Genomic DNA, 16,008 nt, shown 5'->3' on the forward strand with positions numbered 1-16,008 from the left:
TCATACTGTGCTGGAAATATTCTGCGTCTTAATTTAAAAAAATGTAACATTTGAGTCACCTAATTAGTCTGTATTAGTTTGTATTTTTTATTCCTATTCTGTATGAAAATGAACTGAAAGACACTAAGAGAAAGTGAGGTCCTTTAGTGAATTGTATTTTTCCTCTGTTTTTAATGAATGAAGTCTCAGACTTGGAATCATTCATCTAACATCTATTAGTAATCTGTCCATCCATAGCACAAAACTACGTGTGGAATACATGTTTAGTAGTAGATTATACTATAGAATAGTTTAAGAGGTGGTTAAATATAACAAATGCTGCCTTTTCTCATTCACTTCAAATCGAAAGGTTTGATGGAAAGAGCACACTGTCATTCGAAGTAAAAATAACTGTTTTTGTAGATCACCAAGAAAACGAAGGTCCAGGTCACGATCTGGGTCGAGAAAGCGAAAACATAGGAAGCGATCCCGCTCCCGTTCTAGAGAGAGAAAGAGAAAATCATCACGATCATATTCAAGTGAAAGAAGAGCCAGAGAAAGGGAGAAAGAACGCCAAAAAAAGGGACTGCCTCCTGTCAGATCAAAAACTCTAAGTGGTGAGTAACATACTTGCATCAGACTTCCCTCTTAGTGTTGGAAACTAGTTTTCTGTTGCTGTGGGGAGAACGCAGGTTAGGTTAGCAGAGTGCTTGCTGCAGAAGCCCACAGGAAAAGCCTGGAAAGGTGTGTGACCCTGGTGTTTGGAAGGTGGACATAGGTGCATTCCACAACTCCAGGCCAGCAAATGACTGTGCATCAGAAACAACAGTTTTCGAGGGAGTATACGTAAGGTTGGGTGCTGGTGGATTTTTCTTTCCCGCTTGCCAGTTTCCAAATAACTGACACGAAGACTCAATATTGATTATAAATACTTAGCCTGCAGCTCAGGCTTATAACTAACTAGCTCTTACAACTTACATTAACCCATATTTCTAATCTAAGTTATATACCACGTGGCTCATGGCTTGCTACCTCATTTTGTACATGCCCTGCTTCCTCTGCATCTGGCTTGCTACTCTTTTGACTCTGTCCTCCTTCTTCTGAGAATTCTCCTAGTCTGGCTCTTCCACTCAGTCTCTTCCTGCCCAGCTATAGGCCAGTGAGGTCTTTATTAACCAGTGAGAGTAATACCTGTTTACAGTGTACAAAGATTGTTCCACAGCAGTTGATCTCTGATCTCTACATATGATGGAGGTCACTCTCTCCTCCAGAACAACTAAATAAACAAACTAGCGTTCTGCTATAAAAATCTCTTACCCAATTTTTTTTTTTCAGAGTAAGAAACTGAAAAGAAAGGAGCTTATTAGTAATTAAATGGCTTTGACTCAGACTTTTGTGAAAGAAAAACAGATTAGCAGATATATGTAGGATCATCAAGAATGCTTAATGCAAGTTGTGAAGTGTGGCTTTACCAAGGGTACATAAAACATTACCAGGCTGATATCTGTAACATGACAGGGTCAGTTGACTGCTGACAGTACTAACTAACAGCTGTGAGTATTCAAATCTGTAGGAGTAATTAGGACACAAAGGTGTACTTTGCTGCATTTTTATATACTTAGTTTTATATTCAGTTTGTGTGGGTATGGGTGTGGTGTTGGACATTAAACCCAGGGTTTTGTACCTGCTAGGTGAATCTGTATAACTGAGCTCAACCCCTAGCGCCCAACCTTGGTGTAATTGTTAAATTATAACCTTATGGTTTGTACCAGAAGAGAAATGGCCGTAGTACCAGCATGTACCTGGTTTGTACCAGGCCGTAGTACCAGCATGTTAGGCGATTTTGTGTACTTAAAAGATTTGGTCATGGCAGGGTTTATTTCAGGAGCTGGATCACGTTCAGTACAACAAATGAGTTCTGTTTCTGCCAGGTTCTGTCTAGGGGTTTGTTAATGCATTACCATGTCTAGGGAGAACTAACAGACGACAGGTGACCAAGGAAGCATGTGACAGAGAGTACATTGTCATTTGCCCAAGAGCTAGAGACTCGCGTTACTTTCTGGTGGTCTTCACATAAGTCACCCCCCGCATCAGTAGTTGCTGTAGATAGCCATGTGTGGACTTGCCTGCACTGGGATCACACACATACATCCTAGGCTTTTCATGTGGCTCCTGGAAAGTGAACTCAAACCCTCATTTGATACTGCTAGAGCATCATGAAATTCAGCCTCCCAAAAATCAAAGGCAGTGGCATCTTTTTAATAATTTCTGCCAATTTCCGTAGACCCCGCTTATCTTTCCAGAACCTTCTCACATTATAAAGAGCTAGTACAACTTCTGAATAGTGCAAATTCTATTTGCTCCTCATCATAAGGGACCAAATTTAAATATCTTAGTGTTGGTTGACAAATAATATAAAAAAAACTGACCTCCCTCCCACCCCCAAAATCTCTGCTCTACATTTGTGTAATAACCCCTGGGTCTTTGAGAATCATTACTTTCTTAACAGCAAGTATTCCTCACCCACTTTGTGATGGTATTGAGCATTGCCTTAGTCAGGGCTACTATCACATGGGCAACACCATGACCAAAAGCAACTTGAGGAGGAAGAGTTTATTCTGCTTATGGTGCCACATCACTGTTCATTATTGAAGGAAGTCAGGGCAGGAACCTGGAGGCAGGAGCTGAAGCAGAGGCTGTGGAGAGTGCTGCTTACTGGCTTGCTCAGCCGCTTTCTTTCTTTTTTTTTTTAAAGATTTATTTACTTATTACGGTATACAGTATTCTGCCTGTATGTGTCACTTCAGGCCAGAAGAGGGCACCAGATCTCATTACAGATGGTTGTGAGCCACCATGTGGTTGCTGGGAATTGAACTCAGGACCTCTGGAAGAACAGCCAGTGCTCTTAACCGCTGAGCTATCTCTCCAGTCTGCTCAGCCGCTTTCTTACAGAACCCAGGACTGACAGCCCAGGAGGGGCACTACCCACAATGGCTATGTCCTCCCACATCAGTCATTAATAAAGAACATGCCCAACAGGCTTGCCTACAGCCCCATCTTAGAGGCATTTTCTCAGTTGAGGTTCCCTCCTATCAGATGATTCTAGCTTGTGCCAAGTTAACATAAAAACCAACTGGCACAGGCATGGAATCCACTTTTCTCTTTGAAAAGTTTTGTGCTTCTTAAAAAAGATTTACTTTTATATGTATGAGTGTTTTGTGTACATGCATGTATGTGTGCATACCCCATGCATACTTAATACCCATGGAGGTGAGAAGAGAACATTGAATCTCTTTAACTAGACATATAGACAGCTGTGAGCTGCCATGTGGGTGGTAGGAACTGAATCTGAATTTCCCATAAGAATAACATGTGCTTTTAATTGCTGAGCCCAGTCTCCAGTTCCCCAAATATATTGTGTTTGACACCTCATAATTATACATACTTATGGGGTACAACATGATATTTTTATACATGCTAATACCATATAATGATCGATTTAGGGCAATTAACATATAAATTAACATATAAAACTCAAATGATTATTTAACTGTTGTTACTGCTATTGATCATCATTATTCCTCTTAAAAATAAAACTGTACTTTATGTTAAATAACAATGTAGAATAATTTGATGTAGTTTTGCATCAAAGGAAAAAAGTGGAAACTTTCAGGTTATACACACACACACACACACACACACACACCCGCTGCCCCAAGATTTAAAAAAAAAAAAATCACGTTCTACGTGGCTCAGTGTAATATGTGTCTCAGTGACCTGTGGTGTCTAGTTCTCTTGCTGAAATGTTAGTTGCATTAGGAAGCAAGCCCAGCCAGGACCCACAGGTGCTGCCTTCTTTTAGATAATGAAAACTGTTTTTCCTGTTGCAGTAGACATAGCAAGTTGCACGTATGCACCTACCAACCATGTAAGAAACACTGTGATGGAGTCGAAAGTAATAAACAGCTTTTAAATCCTCTTTCATGTTCATGACTTGTGTTCTTTTGTCCTTCCTCACCACCTAATAGTGAGCTCTCAGCCTCTTTTCTGAAGTTTTAGACATTATCCACCTTTAGACTTGTTTGCAAAGATCTGTATGTGCTTTGCAGGCTAGGTTCCTTTTGCCAAAGGTGTTTTGTGCCTGACTGTCAACCCCTGTCTGTGCATTGAATACCTTTCCCAGCCTTCTGTTCTTCTCTTAGGTTCTCTACTTCTGTGACATCAGCTTTTTCAGTTTCCACCTCGTAGTGAGAAAACACAGTATTCTTTTTGTCTTGGCTTATTTCCCTTTATATGATTCCCTCTGGTTCCATAGATGTTTCACAAGCATCAGAATTTCATTTCATTTTTGTGGCTGAATTATAATGGAATTTATTTTCTAATGCTGGTGTGTGTGTGTGTGTGTATTGCTTGTTTTGTTTTTTTCAGGACAGGGTTTCTCTGTGTAGTCCTGGCTATCCTAAAACTCACTCTGTAGATCAGGTTGGCCTTACAGAGATCCACCTGTCTCTACCTAGCAAATACTGGGACTAGAAGGCATGCACCACCACAGCCGGGTGCTGTTTTATTTTTTAATAGTTAGACATTTTAAGATGGAAAACTCAACAAGCACATGAGAAAATACAATGGTGACTGTATCTTCCATTGTGTACTGTACCTTAAAACTCTCCTTATCAGGCTGGGTGATGGTGGCGCACACCTTTAATCCCAGCACTCGGGAGGTAAAGCCAGGCAGATCTACAGAGCAAGCTCCAGGACAGGCACCAAAACTACACAGAGAAATCCTGTCTCAAAAAACAACAACAAAATAAACCTCTCCTTATCTTGAAGTAGAACCAGTTTCATTTAATTGCTGTTCTTTCAACACATTTGAACTAGAGTGGTTGAGTCTGCCACTGGTGGTTCTGGACATAGATTATACCATGCAGAGCTTTCAGGGACAGTCAGTGGTGTGAAGTATCAACAGACTAATATCCCAGTAACCAAGTATCGCCTCTCTTTGGGATTGGGAAGAATCATGACCTCTTCTTAGGACAAAAAAAAAAAAAAATTGTAGAGCAGCATTGTAAAATTAGCAAACAATAGCATAGACTAAAGCAGTTAGAGTCTACAGAACAGGGTAATAATGAAGCAGGAAGCATTATTATAAGGTGATAAAGCCCTAAAGCTGTTTACCTCCACATCAACAGGACTGGCCTACACTGCATTGCACTACATGGTAGTGGAGCAGCATTCTGTCACTATGAAATCAGCAAGGATGTATTTGCAGTTAAAGTTGCCTGAGCTTGCTCCTTTTGACTGTTCATTGTGTCTGGAAAGCAGAATGGAGACAGTTATCCCCTTCAAGTGCAGGACCCCACTTGAGCCGCATCTCTTAAAAGTTTCACCGATTTTTCAGTGGTGCTGTGGGTTAAGACTAAGCCTATGACATATGAGACTTTGGGAGACACATTCCATTTAAATTATTGCACTCTGTTAAAAAGCAGACTTTGTAGTCTCTTAAAGATCCACTTAAAAATGTATGCCTTTCTCTCACTCTCTTTCTGTGTGTATATGTTTGTGTGTGTTCCCCTGTGCCCCATATGTGTGTGTGGTCTGAAGACAACCTAGAGGAGTCACTTCTCTCCTTCCACTGGGTAGGCTTCTTGGGTCAAACTCAGGGTATAAGTCCTGGCAAAGTAAGTTTGTCTACTGAGCCATCTCACTGGACCCTGGGATTTAATTTAAAATATTAAAAAGTTGAAGATGATTGATGAAACATGAGTTGAGAATTACACAGAGTGAGACTGTGAGACAGAAGAAACTTGCTGAGAAAGGGCAGTTGTCACGGTCTGTGTTAGCTAGATGGTTTTCAGAGTTGGTGTGCATCTGAATGGTGGTGGAGTTCTGACCGGCAAGAGTAGTGTTTCTTGGTAGTGGTCTTGTCAAGGATCACACTTTAGTATGAGGTTAACCCTAGAAACACCTGCTCCTAGACCTCTTCTGTCAGGGTTAAAGTGCTGGAAAACGACATGGACAAACATCAACGTGCAGTACTTTAAAGCTGTGCATGTGTGTTGTCTGGAAAAGGAGGTATTCGGGAAGCATGAACAGTCCAGAGTGTTTCCTCTTCAACTTTTGTGCCTCAAACAGAAGCAGCTTGCAGGCTGGAGGTTAAGAGCACCTACTACTCAGTCGTGAGGACCAGCATTCAGGTCACATCCATCCGTGTGTGGTGCTGAGGCTCTAAGGAGTTCACGCTCTTCTGGCCTTTGCATACATGAGTGGCACACACAAAGTCATGCCAATCACTTCATCTTCAAGTTAGGGAGTCCTGATTTACCCATTTCCTTTTTGTGTCTCTTGGCAAAGTCTTATTTCCCTATGGATGAGGCAGCTCATACAGGTTTAGATTTATCTGTTGGTTAGGAGGAAACATCCACTGAGTCATTCCAACACTCAGATATTAAGAAGGTCCATAGGTAGGAAATAGTTTCAAAACTATTGTATTTTAGTGTCAGCTGGGGAATTTTAAACTTCTCTCCTAATCTCACACAGTACTTTTCTCCAGTGGTTGGACAGAGGTGTCCACAGGTGTTCAGCTTGCAAATTGGTGCGTGCTGGAAGTTGGCGCCATAGAAATGTAAATAGATACTAAATGTCAGTAAGGTTTTTGTTTTGGTTTGGTTTTTGAGACAGATTTTTTCTGTGTATCCCTGGCCCTTCTGGAACCTGCTTTGTAGACTCAGAGATCCATCTGCCTTTGTCTCCTTCGTGCTTGGATTAAAGGGGTGCGCCACCACTGCCTGGCTTTTATTGTTATTGTTACTTTGTTTAAATGCATATTGGTGTGTTGCCTGCATGTGTATCTTTGCACTACATATGTGCCTAGTGCCTGCACAAGTTATAAGAGGGTGTTGCTTCTCAGAGACTGGAGTTGTGATGGTTGTGAGCCACCATGTGGGTGCTGGAATCGAACTCGGGTCCTCTAGAAGAGTAGCCACTATTCTTAACCACTGAGCCTTCAGGCCTGTCAGTCAGTTTAAAATGCAGCAGTTTTCTGTGTGTAGCTGTCAGACATTCAGTATATGTTACCTTCAGTTCCAGCGATTGTCATTAATGCTTGAGGCAGCTGTGTCTTTGTGATTTAAGCCCTCTCCTCCTTTGTCTTGACAGTGTGCAGCACTACTCTCTGGGTTGGCCAAGTGGATAAGAAGGCTACACAGCAAGATCTAACCAACCTCTTTGAGGAGTTTGGACAAATTGAATCTATTAATGTAGGTATCTCTTGAGCACTAAGACAGTGTTTTAAAATGGCCGTTTTTCACTCTTCACACACTAGTTAAGCCCCATAGTATCTCCACAGCTTGACAAGATTTGTTTATTTTGTTCATTTTTCTATGCTTGCTTTAAAGCCATTTATATCTTCTTTTTAATAAAGTATCATGTAAAATATTCATAGGGTTTTGTAGCAGGATAGCTCTTAATTCTTAAAAGCATTAAATGTTTGTCAACAAGATTCCCTTGTTCCTCTCTCTTTCTCTTCCTCTGTTTTACCTGTCAGTTTGAAAATGGAGCTGTCCCTTTCTTTGTTTTAATAGTATGTTCTGTATTCTGTAGTCAAGGAACTGATGACATGTATTCAAGAGTTCATCTTTATCATGGCTTAAATGGAAGCCTAATTAAGGCATGAATATGGGGCTTATGAAAACTAAATAATTGATTGCATATGTTGCATCAATAAAGTGTTGGAGATAGAAAGACAATTAATTTGGTCATCTACCAAAATTGAATTGTGGATTTAGTCAGTTGTCACTGTGTTCTGTTTGATTAGAAGCAAATGTCAGAATCAGTGTCAATCCTTGTGCTCGCTGTTAAGAAAGGATTTTCCCCTCATAGATGATTCCACCCAGGGGCTGTGCATATGTCTGTATGGTTCATCGACAAGATTCTTTTCGGGCTCTTCAGAAACTGAGTTCAGGATCCTATAAAATTGGTTCCAAGGTCATTAAGGTGAGTTTTCCTGGGTGAGTTTATGGTGGAGTGACAGCTGACATTCCGGCACCTGCTGTGTTACAGTCTTGAGTGTTTCATAGGAAGGTCATATGGTCTTACTTGTTTGGACTGTTAGAATGCTCCAGTTCTTTTCACCCCTTACCCCTTGATGTGGATCAGACCTAGAGTCTTGAACATGTTAATTTAAGCACATATTCTTACATTGAGTTTAGAGTCAACCTTATCTTTAATGTTCCTAGCAAGCTTATGGTTTAAGAATTACTGAGTTATTATAGTTTGGAATATGTACACTAACTTACTAGCCCACACTGAGTTTGTTCCTTAAGTTCACACCTACACAAATCTGTACCAGCTCACACCTCATCTTGGTTAGAGCCTGTTCATATTTACAGATTTGTCTTTGGTTTACTTTTTCTCCCAGCACTTGTTCATTATATTATTATTATATTATTATTATTATTAATATTATTCCTTCTCATTTTATCTAGCCAATCACCTTGTAAAGAGTATCTGTAAGCATTTGTTTTCTTCTTAGTCTTTAAATTGAGAATTTATGAAGTGTTTTCTCATTGCTGGTGATTGACTCAGAATTTCATTTTGACTTTTTAGAGAAAATGCATCCAGTCAGCTTCTGTGCCTAAATTAAAACTCTGAACTCTTTCTGAAGAGTATCTCTGCCCATCTTTATCATTTCCTGATAGATAGTTCATGTGTGTAAACTCAGGTATTGCTTATGTATGCTGGCATGGTGTACAAAGTTGCCTAGTTACTGCCAAATCGAGCTGAGATTTTTATTGTGAAAATTAGACTTGTGTTTTCTCCAAAAATGAGTTTAGAGGTGGGTAAGACATGGAAACAGATCTTATATTGCAAATATTATCTCTAGTGCAAGTTTAAAACAAGTACTCAAGAAAACGAGTTTTGTTTCTATTTGCTTAAATATGATTTTGAACTTTATTTTTATTATAGTGTATCTGTGATCTTCCTTTTTCTCTCCCCGTTCCCAATAGATTGCCTGGGCTTTGAACAAAGGTGTAAAGACGGAATATAAACAGTTCTGGGATGTGGATCTTGGAGTCACATATATACCTTGGGAAAAAGTTAAAGTGGATGACTTGGATGGCTTTGCAGAAGGAGGCATGATAGACCAGGAAACTGTAAATGCTGGTGAGAATGCTAGTGCTTTTTATTATTTAAAAGTGTACTTCAGGAGGCTGTTATGTAAATGTGTTTGGGGATGCAGAGTAAACTGTGCTTATTCCCTGGCGTCAGCTGCAAACGAAGAGTTGATGCCCTTTCTGATGTTGCTTTTTCACTGTTTTACATATCATTAGGTGTCAAGGAACAGGTTAGAAAAGTACTGAATGGAAGCCTCCAAATGTGGTCCTTTTTCTTTTAGGACTTAACATTTTTATTGTATTGAAGAGAAAGCTTTGTACCATGGAGGCTTTGTTGAAGAAAACAAGTTTTAATTCCATCAGTTTTAAGTGGAAACTGAGGATTTGAGAAACTTGGAGAAATTCCAGAAGATTTTAGGTGGAGTTCATTTTTAGTAGTGTACTCAAGTACTGCAGCGTAATACCTTCTGAAACACTTCCTACATTGCCCATAACCAAATAATTGTATGCCCCGCTCTTTTAAAAAGTACCAGTATTTTTTTTTTTTATTTAAAAAATTCACAGTTATAAATTCACAATCGGCTACAACCAGAAGGAAGTACTCATTGATATTTGGGATTGATCCAAAGTGTAATCTGTTCTGTGTTTCTTCGTGTCTTAGCTCTCTTACCAAAACTAGCCTGCTTTCAGGGTTGTTCTCATGGTTAGGGACATATGCAGACATCTTTTTGATATTGTTGCCTTCTGCCTGGAGATGGCCCTCAGGTAGCAGAACATGTTCTTAGGATGTGCAGGGTCCTTGATTTCACCGCAGGACCGCCCGCATCAACCCAGTGTCTTGTTTGCTGCCTGTTTCCTAGGACAGTCTTTCTTTCAGTTGTCTAAGTGACAAGTTGATTCTTCAGGAACTGATGTTGTAATAGGGAAACAGAAAGCAGCAATCACCTTTGACTTGTATGGCACAGGCTGCCATGGTCTGGAGTCTACACTGGAGCCCGCCAGTGGCCTGTTGTGAAAAAGGAGCTCTGTGGGACCAAGCCATGCTCGTTTGTGTACATAGTCTTCAGGACTTTCTTTTTTCTTTCCTATTTGTTTGTTTGCTTGCTTGTTTATAGCAGCAAGTATATATTTAGAACAGAGAGACCCCTGGCCTGTAGAGTCTCTACTGTGTATTTTGGGGGGACGGGGACGACCAAACATGTTCTACTCAAAAGAAATAAATAATAAGCAAGAAAACCTATGTTGGTATAAAGCACAGACCAGGCATGGTAGAGCACGTGACTTCAATCCTGTTGCTTGGGAGACAGGTTTCTGTATTTCTTTTAGGCTAGCCTGGTCCACATACCAAGTTCCAGGCCAGGCTGTATGGTGAGACCTCGTCTCAGAGACAGAGACACACACACACACACACACACACACACACACACACACACACACACACACACACACACACACGGAACAGAGCCGAGCCATGGGAGCATTACATTGTGAGTGGATGTAGTTCCAAGGGGGTAGAGCATATCTGAAGATGTGAAACATGTATCCACTTTAGGAAGCAGCATGCCAGAGCTTCATGAACATGGAACATACAGGAGATGAAGGCAGATGCACAGAAGCAAAAGCTGACTACTCATGTTTGCTCTTGGCATGTAAAAAGACAGGACCGTGATTGATTTCATGTTACCCAGGCTGGCCTCTAACTCATGTCCTAGGGCCTCTACTTCCTACGCGCTCAGCTTCAGGCATGTGCCACATGCCCAGCTACTTCCATTTTTCTGTTCTTGTCTTCTATGGAGGATTTCTCTGTATTGAGCTAATACTTTGTTTTTTGTGCTTGATAATGTACAGAACAGGTCTGGTTTCTCATTATCAGGTGACCTATGAGGTATTTCTGTTACAGCTCAGTGTTGTCATTTTTATCTCATGTGTTATTTTTAGATTTGCAAAGATAGATCTGGCAAGGGTTTAGATATTAATGTAAATGAAAAAAAAAAACCTGAAAAGCTGCATTTAAAGGAAATCAATTTCAAATATTTTGTTTAGAATGGGAAACTGTGAAAACCTCAGAACCCGTTAAAGAGACGGTCCAGACTACACAGAGTCCAACTCCAGTTGAAAAGGAGACAGTGGTTACAACACAGGCAGAGGTCTTCCCTCCGCCTGTGGCCATGCTGCAGGTTAGTACTAGCTGGCTTCTTTGCCACCATCCATCTTCCAAAGCTGATTTGTTGATGTGTGACAGCTGGAGTCTGTTGTCCCAGTTACCACAGAGAACTGCTTGTCGTCTTTCAGATGTTAAAAATGTTCTTCATATGCAATGCATCATTGTACTAACCGCTTGAAGATTAAGCAGGTGACTAGGAGCTATAACACCTTCAGGTTTGTGGTAGTTTCTTTAGACTTACACTTTCTTTGGAAGCAAATTTGTATCAGTAAGAGTATTTGATAAATTCATTAGATTATTTCACCGAATTTAGTGAAACATTTTGAAAAATCATTGTTGGAAATGATATTATTCATACTTAAATGTTTATGCATTAAATATGTACTGAGTGCTAGTGCTGAGTTGTGCGTTGTTGTAGGAGCTCTGGGGCTTGGGGTACACCCGTGGTAAACCTGGAGTTTTCATTGTCCTTCGGGGAGACAGACCGAGAGGATGAGATCGATCCTGGGGGTAGTAGAATGCGGTGGTTCAGAGTGTCTGCACTGCAGCCTGCAGTCTTAAGACAGTGCCGAGGGTGCTAGCTCAACAACTGCATGGCGGAGAAATTATCCACTGCAGCATCTGAGCAAGAGCGTGACAAGCAGAAGAAATCCACACTGAAGGTCAGATGCCAGGAGCGTGCTTGGTGCTCCAGGACTAGCAAGTGGCTAGAGTCATGCCCGTAAGCTCAGCTCTCAAAGGAATTCATCTTCATTGTGAGTTAAAGAAACCACTGGAGGAGGAGGAGGATCAGAGGGTGACGTGTAAAACATTGCACTGGATACGGTTTATAGTGACTAGGCCACACTGAACATTTATAACAGAAGAGATGGAGTGAAAGTCACTGTAGCAAATACATGAGAGTGGTTGTGACACGGAGAAGAATGTGACAGAAGTAAAGAGGCCTGTCAGACAGTAGAGGTCTGGAGGGACAACTAGTGGGGTTTCCTAGATTATTGATTGGAGTTGAAAAAAGGAGGAAGATACTAGGTCCAAGAAACTAGAAGTATGGGAGCTCCCATTTTCTGAGAATAGAAAATGACTCGAGCAGTCTCTTGGGAATAGCAGTTGGGAGTTCATTTTCTGTACATGTGACCTTTACAGTATAGTACTCCTTAGGCAATGAAGTTGGGATGCTAAACAGACTTGGTACCATTTGAGGTTCAGGAAAGAGATAAAGCCATGCTAGAGAGAATTTTGGGGGTTTTTGTCGCTATGATGAATAAAAGATATTTGTGTTAAGATTCGATAACAGAGTTTAGAGAATTTGATGCTCTTTGAAAGCTTCTGTTGTGTGCTTCTTAGAGGCAGCCTGGTGGTCGAGCAGGCGCTAGTGAGTCTGAAGCCTGAGCCTCGGTGCTTAGCTGAGTTTTCATTAATTCATTTAAATATAAGAGAGACCTTACACTCTGCAGGTAAATTACCTATTGACTCATACTGTCTGCTTTAACCCTAAGAAGATTGACTCAAAAAGTATAGAAAAAGAAAAACTTAAATGTAATGACATTTATTACTTTCCTTTTAAAAAAAAATGTAGTTTGCCTTTATGCCAAAATGTAATAATCACTTCAGGTGGATAAATTGGCTAACAGACATTTTTCTACCCATAAAAGATTCCAGTAGCTCCAGCGGTTCCTGCAGTTAGTCTAGTTCCACCAGCGTTTCCTGTGTCGATGCCGGTCCCACCTCCTGGATTCAGCCCAATTCCTCCTCCTCCTTTTCTCCGAGCAAGTTTTAACCCTTCACAACCACCTCCTGGTAAGGAATTTATATCTTATTGTTTGAACTCCGTTTAGAATATCGTTGTTGTTCTTTTTGGGCTCCCAGTGCCATAGAGCAGTGGTTCTCAGACTTGAACACAAAACAAAACTAGCTTTGTGAGTCTATTCTCCAGACTTTAATCCATTGGGTCACATCTTTTGGCAGCTTTTATTTTTACTCACTGTTTTCTAATTTAATTTAACAGTAACTCTAACTTTAAAAACTGCAAAGAAGCAGATTTATAATTTGGTCATGTGATCTGTAGGATCATAAAAATGTCTTTATAGTTTAAGATTTTTATTCAAGAACTTTAAACATATCATCTAAAGTTAACAAAATATTTCAACCTACTGGTAAAGAGCATAATGTGTCAAGGAAATAAAATAGCTGACAGATGTATAGCTTAATTTACATATTGTGACCAGTGGCTTGAGATAGATTTAGCACTTTTCCTGTGGTCAGCATTCCAACATAAACCAGTTGATTCTGTAGCTAATGACACCGATCTGCAGTGCAGAGCCTTTCACCAGACTTGAATGAGTGAGTAAATAAATAATCAGGATAACTGCTTTATCTGGCTTATAGGAATCAAGTCAAGTGTATATAGAAGTCATTTTCAGTGTAGAATATTGCACAGATCCATCAGCATGCCAATGGAGGCCATTTCAAGGCTGTGAAAATTTGCTGTTCTAGTGGAGCACTCTAGGAGCACTGAGGTCCCCATGTAGCAGGCTTTCTTTTGTGCCACCAACCAGCTTCCCAATGAAGCCACAGGCACTTATTATTAGTTATGACTGCTCGGCCTTATCTTATGCTTGTCCCTAGTTCTTTTAACTTAACCTGTTTCTCTTCATCTACATTTTACCTGAGGGCTTTTTACCTTTCTTTCATTCTGTATGTCCTACTTTCCTGCTGCTTCTATGTGTGGCTGACGGGTAGCTGCCTGCCTGGCTGTCCCTGAGCATCTCTCTCTCTCTTTGTCCCTAGCTTTCCTTTCCCTGGAACCTAAATTTTTCTTCCTACTTATTCCCCCTCCCTGCCAGCCCACCTATTTCTCTACTGCCTAGCTATTGGCCATTCAGCTTTTTATTAGACCAGTCAGGTGCCTTAGGCAAAGCAACACATCTTTACATCATTAAACAGATGCAGCATAAACAAATATAACACACCTTTACATAGTTGAAGTAATATTTTGCCACATAAACAAATTAATACATCTTTACATAGTTAAGTAGTGTTCTACAACATTCCCATTTCTCAGGAGGTTGAAGCAGAATGACTTAGCCCACAGGTTCCACACCAGCTGGGTAGCAGAGTGAGGACCCCACAGTAAAACAATAAGAAAATATGGAAGTTCATTTGTAAATCTTGAGCACTTTGATTTAAACAAGTCATTTTCTTTGTGCTGTTTTATTTTGGTCTTTTTTCTCCCATGTAGGTTTTATGCCACCTCCGGTTCCCCCACCTGTTGTACCTCCCCCTGCAATTCCTCCAGTAGTACCAACATGTGAGTTACTGATTTACAAAGTCTGTTTTATCCTAGGGAGTCTTAGTGTTTTTGTGCTCATTCCTGTGAAATACTAGTTTTCCGACAAATGCATGCTAGAGAATTTTGAAAATGAACAGTATCTTAGAAGTTCTTACTCGTGTTTGCTCAGTTGTCCCAAAATGTCTTCCTGGTCTACGCCCTTCGTCCAGACTTACGTCCTCCCATCGTGGGGGTTGTGTTCTGTTATGTTGGTTGTAAATGTCTCGTCTAGAGCCATCCTGTCCTGCCCGGGTCTCCCTTCCGTTTCCTAGCTCTTCCTGACTTCCAAGCTGCTCCTCTCTAGATACAAGATTCCTGTAAGGTGGAAATTAGCGCCAAAGACTTGCTTAGACTATGGATCACCTTTTTTTCATAAGAAGACAAGCAAAATGTCTTAGACTTGTGTTATATCATCCTAGTGTCTTTTTGTTCATTTTGAACAAAACAAACAATCCTTTTGATAGCAGTTTGAGAATTAGGGCAAAGTCAAGCAGAAAGTACAGAAGTGACTTGTGTCCCCGTCCCTGCTCGTGCCCAACTTGTCTTATCATCTCCTGAATGAGACCTAGTGAGGGTAGATGAATTTATATTTTCATTATTATTCAAATGCATAATCATATTAGTTTTGTTTACACTTCATATTTTCTTACATACTTAACAATGTTAAGATTGATGAGGGTGTTCGGGTATTGGAACTTGGCTGTTGAAAATGTTTACCTGTTCCGTTTTAATGATGTTTTTAATTTGTTGATTTTTATTGGTTAAATCTGTCATTAATTGAAAATTAGTTGTCTTTCTAAATAGTAATTTCTGTGTTAGGATTTTTTTTTTTAACATAAAGAAAACTCTTAGCAGCTGCTGGTCATTAGTTCCCTTGAGGTGTAGTGCCCAGGAGAGGCAGGGTTGGTGTCAGACCTTCCCCTGGCTGCTAGCAGGCACAGTGAGGAGTGGGTGACTGGGGAGGGGAAGGAAGGCTTCTGTGGCTCCTCGCCTTCGACACCCCTGCCCCTCTTCATTTCTTCAGTTGATAATCGGTGTTTTCACGGGTTAGCAGTTTCCTTCCCGTCAGTTGTAGTCTCTGGTCTTTTGATGGTCAAATGGCGTATTTGACTTGGTGTTTGTTGCTTCTCTGTGTCTTGGAGTTAGCTGCCTTAGCTTTTGATAGTCTCACGATTCCCAGCCTGATTGTACCCAGCTCATACGGTATCTTCCACTGCAGTCTGAACCAGACACTTGTCCTAGTGCAGGATGACATTTACAGACCACAGTCTAGTAAGATTATGTTTGCTCGAGGATTTTGATTTTGTTTTGTTGAGTGGAAACATTTTCAGTGGACAAAACTAGGAAATAGAGAAATTATCAATGTGCACTATCAAACAGCTTCAAGTAGAAGTGTACAAACAGCACATTTGACTTCGCTATGT

At 40.5% G+C, this 16,008-nt stretch overlaps 1 protein-coding gene across 7 annotated transcripts in view; it reads left to right on the forward strand.

The window, feature by feature from the left end:
- Nucleotides 1-16,008, forward strand: part of Scaf8 (SR-related CTD associated factor 8) — a 156,679-nt gene that overhangs the window by 20,542 nt on the left and 120,129 nt on the right. For 6 of the 7 annotated variants that reach the window (XR_005090252.1, XR_005090253.1, XM_037200428.1 and 3 more), the window contains exons 10-16: nucleotides 403-596; nucleotides 7,135-7,235; nucleotides 7,858-7,971; nucleotides 8,985-9,141; nucleotides 11,136-11,269; nucleotides 12,909-13,053; nucleotides 14,495-14,563. Coding sequence is in view for 5 of the 7 variants with exons in the window: in XM_037200428.1 (XP_037056323.1) it covers nucleotides 403-596; nucleotides 7,135-7,235; nucleotides 7,858-7,971; nucleotides 8,985-9,141; nucleotides 11,136-11,269; nucleotides 12,909-13,053; nucleotides 14,495-14,563 (914 nt within the window). In the remaining 2 variants the exon portion in view is untranslated. The remainder of the gene's footprint in view (nucleotides 1-402; nucleotides 597-7,134; nucleotides 7,236-7,857; nucleotides 7,972-8,984; nucleotides 9,142-11,135; nucleotides 11,270-12,908; nucleotides 13,054-14,494; nucleotides 14,564-16,008) is intronic. The other variant, XM_037200427.1, reaches the window with a different exon arrangement.

Source organism: Peromyscus leucopus, chromosome 8a (genome assembly GCF_004664715.2).
Source record: "Peromyscus leucopus breed LL Stock chromosome 8a, UCI_PerLeu_2.1, whole genome shotgun sequence".
NCBI lineage: Eukaryota > Metazoa > Chordata > Mammalia > Rodentia > Cricetidae > Peromyscus > Peromyscus leucopus.